This window comes from Rhipicephalus sanguineus, chromosome 11 (assembly GCF_013339695.2).
Source record: "Rhipicephalus sanguineus isolate Rsan-2018 chromosome 11, BIME_Rsan_1.4, whole genome shotgun sequence".
Lineage (NCBI taxonomy): Eukaryota > Metazoa > Arthropoda > Arachnida > Ixodida > Ixodidae > Rhipicephalus > Rhipicephalus sanguineus.
The window spans coordinates 97,289,562-97,290,717 of record NC_051186.1 but is presented as its reverse complement, the minus strand read 5'-3'; the positions used below and the strand labels follow the sequence as shown (position 1 = coordinate 97,290,717).

Here is a 1,156-nt window from a genome sequence, read left to right as displayed (position 1 = left end):
ATGGATGCGTTGACTGAACAACAAACAGAGGCCTACTTGGCACGTCTCGGCGTGCCCAGCAAAGATTCTCACAGCGCCGACATGGATTCGCTCCGGACTCTCATTGAGGCGCACCTGCAACACGTTACCTTCGAGAACATCGACGTTATGCTGGGCCGACCGATAGCGCTGGATGTCAACTCGCTGTTCGCCAAGATAGTGGAGCGCGGCCGCGGTGGCTACTGCTTCGAGCTCAACTCCTTGTTCGCTCGCCTTCTACAAGCGCTGGGCTACCGGCTACGTCTGCGTATGGCACGCGTTCGTTGGGGTCTCCTTCGAGAAGCACCGATAACGCTTCAGCAGCACATGGTGATTATAGTGGACATCCCCGAGGGCGAGCACCTCGTCGACGTCGGTTTCGGTGTCGCCAACCCGTACCTTCCGCTGCCCCTCAACGAAACAAAAGAGAGCCCGGACCACCCTTACTGGCTGCGACAGCTTGGTGCTGAATCCGACTGTGAACCTGGTACGCTTGAGCTTTGTATCCGAGGCCGCGATGAGTGGATACCGATGTACCGCATCGAACCGCGAGATCACAGCTGGCGGGACTGTGCTCCTCTGAACTGGTACACTTGCACAAATCCCGATTCCGTAATGCGCCGTGTGCTCGCGGTGGCGCGCACTGATGGAGAAGCGTGGCTCAGCTTGTTCAACGGTCGGTACAGGCGCCGTCTGCGTGTGGGTGGAAGTCACGCCATGGAGAATAGGAATATCAAGAACGTGGACGAGTTGCTGTCCCTGTTCCAGACTGAGTTCTGCCTTCGCCTCAGTCCTGATGATTTGGGGCGGCTGCGTAATCGTTTGCCAACGATTCTCTTCGAGGAACCTCACTTTTGACGTATGTTTTAGGACTGATGTTGGTGGCCGTGCCGACGCACAAGGAGCATGTTTTAGCACATTGCATGTTATTATTGAGAAGGAAATAAAGAGCGCTGGACTGGTCTTAATGATGTACCAACCAACCCGGTGAGGTGCACTCCTGCATGCTATTAGCAATGGCGTGTAGTGTGCCAGTAACTATTGCAACAGTGTAACATTACTGCTTAGTCCTCTTAGGATCCACGGCCCTGCAAGAATTGTGAATTAGCAACTGACACATTGACTGTGAAGAAACACA

General features: G+C 54.4%; 1 protein-coding gene across 1 annotated transcript; it reads left to right on the top strand.

Annotated features, from left to right (window-relative positions):
* LOC119375251 (arylamine N-acetyltransferase) lies at positions 1-876 on the top strand. Its single transcript, XM_037645434.1, has one exon. The coding sequence runs from the start codon at positions 1-3 to the stop codon at positions 874-876; it is 876 nt and encodes a 291-aa protein (XP_037501362.1).
* The last annotated feature ends 280 nt before the right edge of the window (positions 877-1,156 follow it).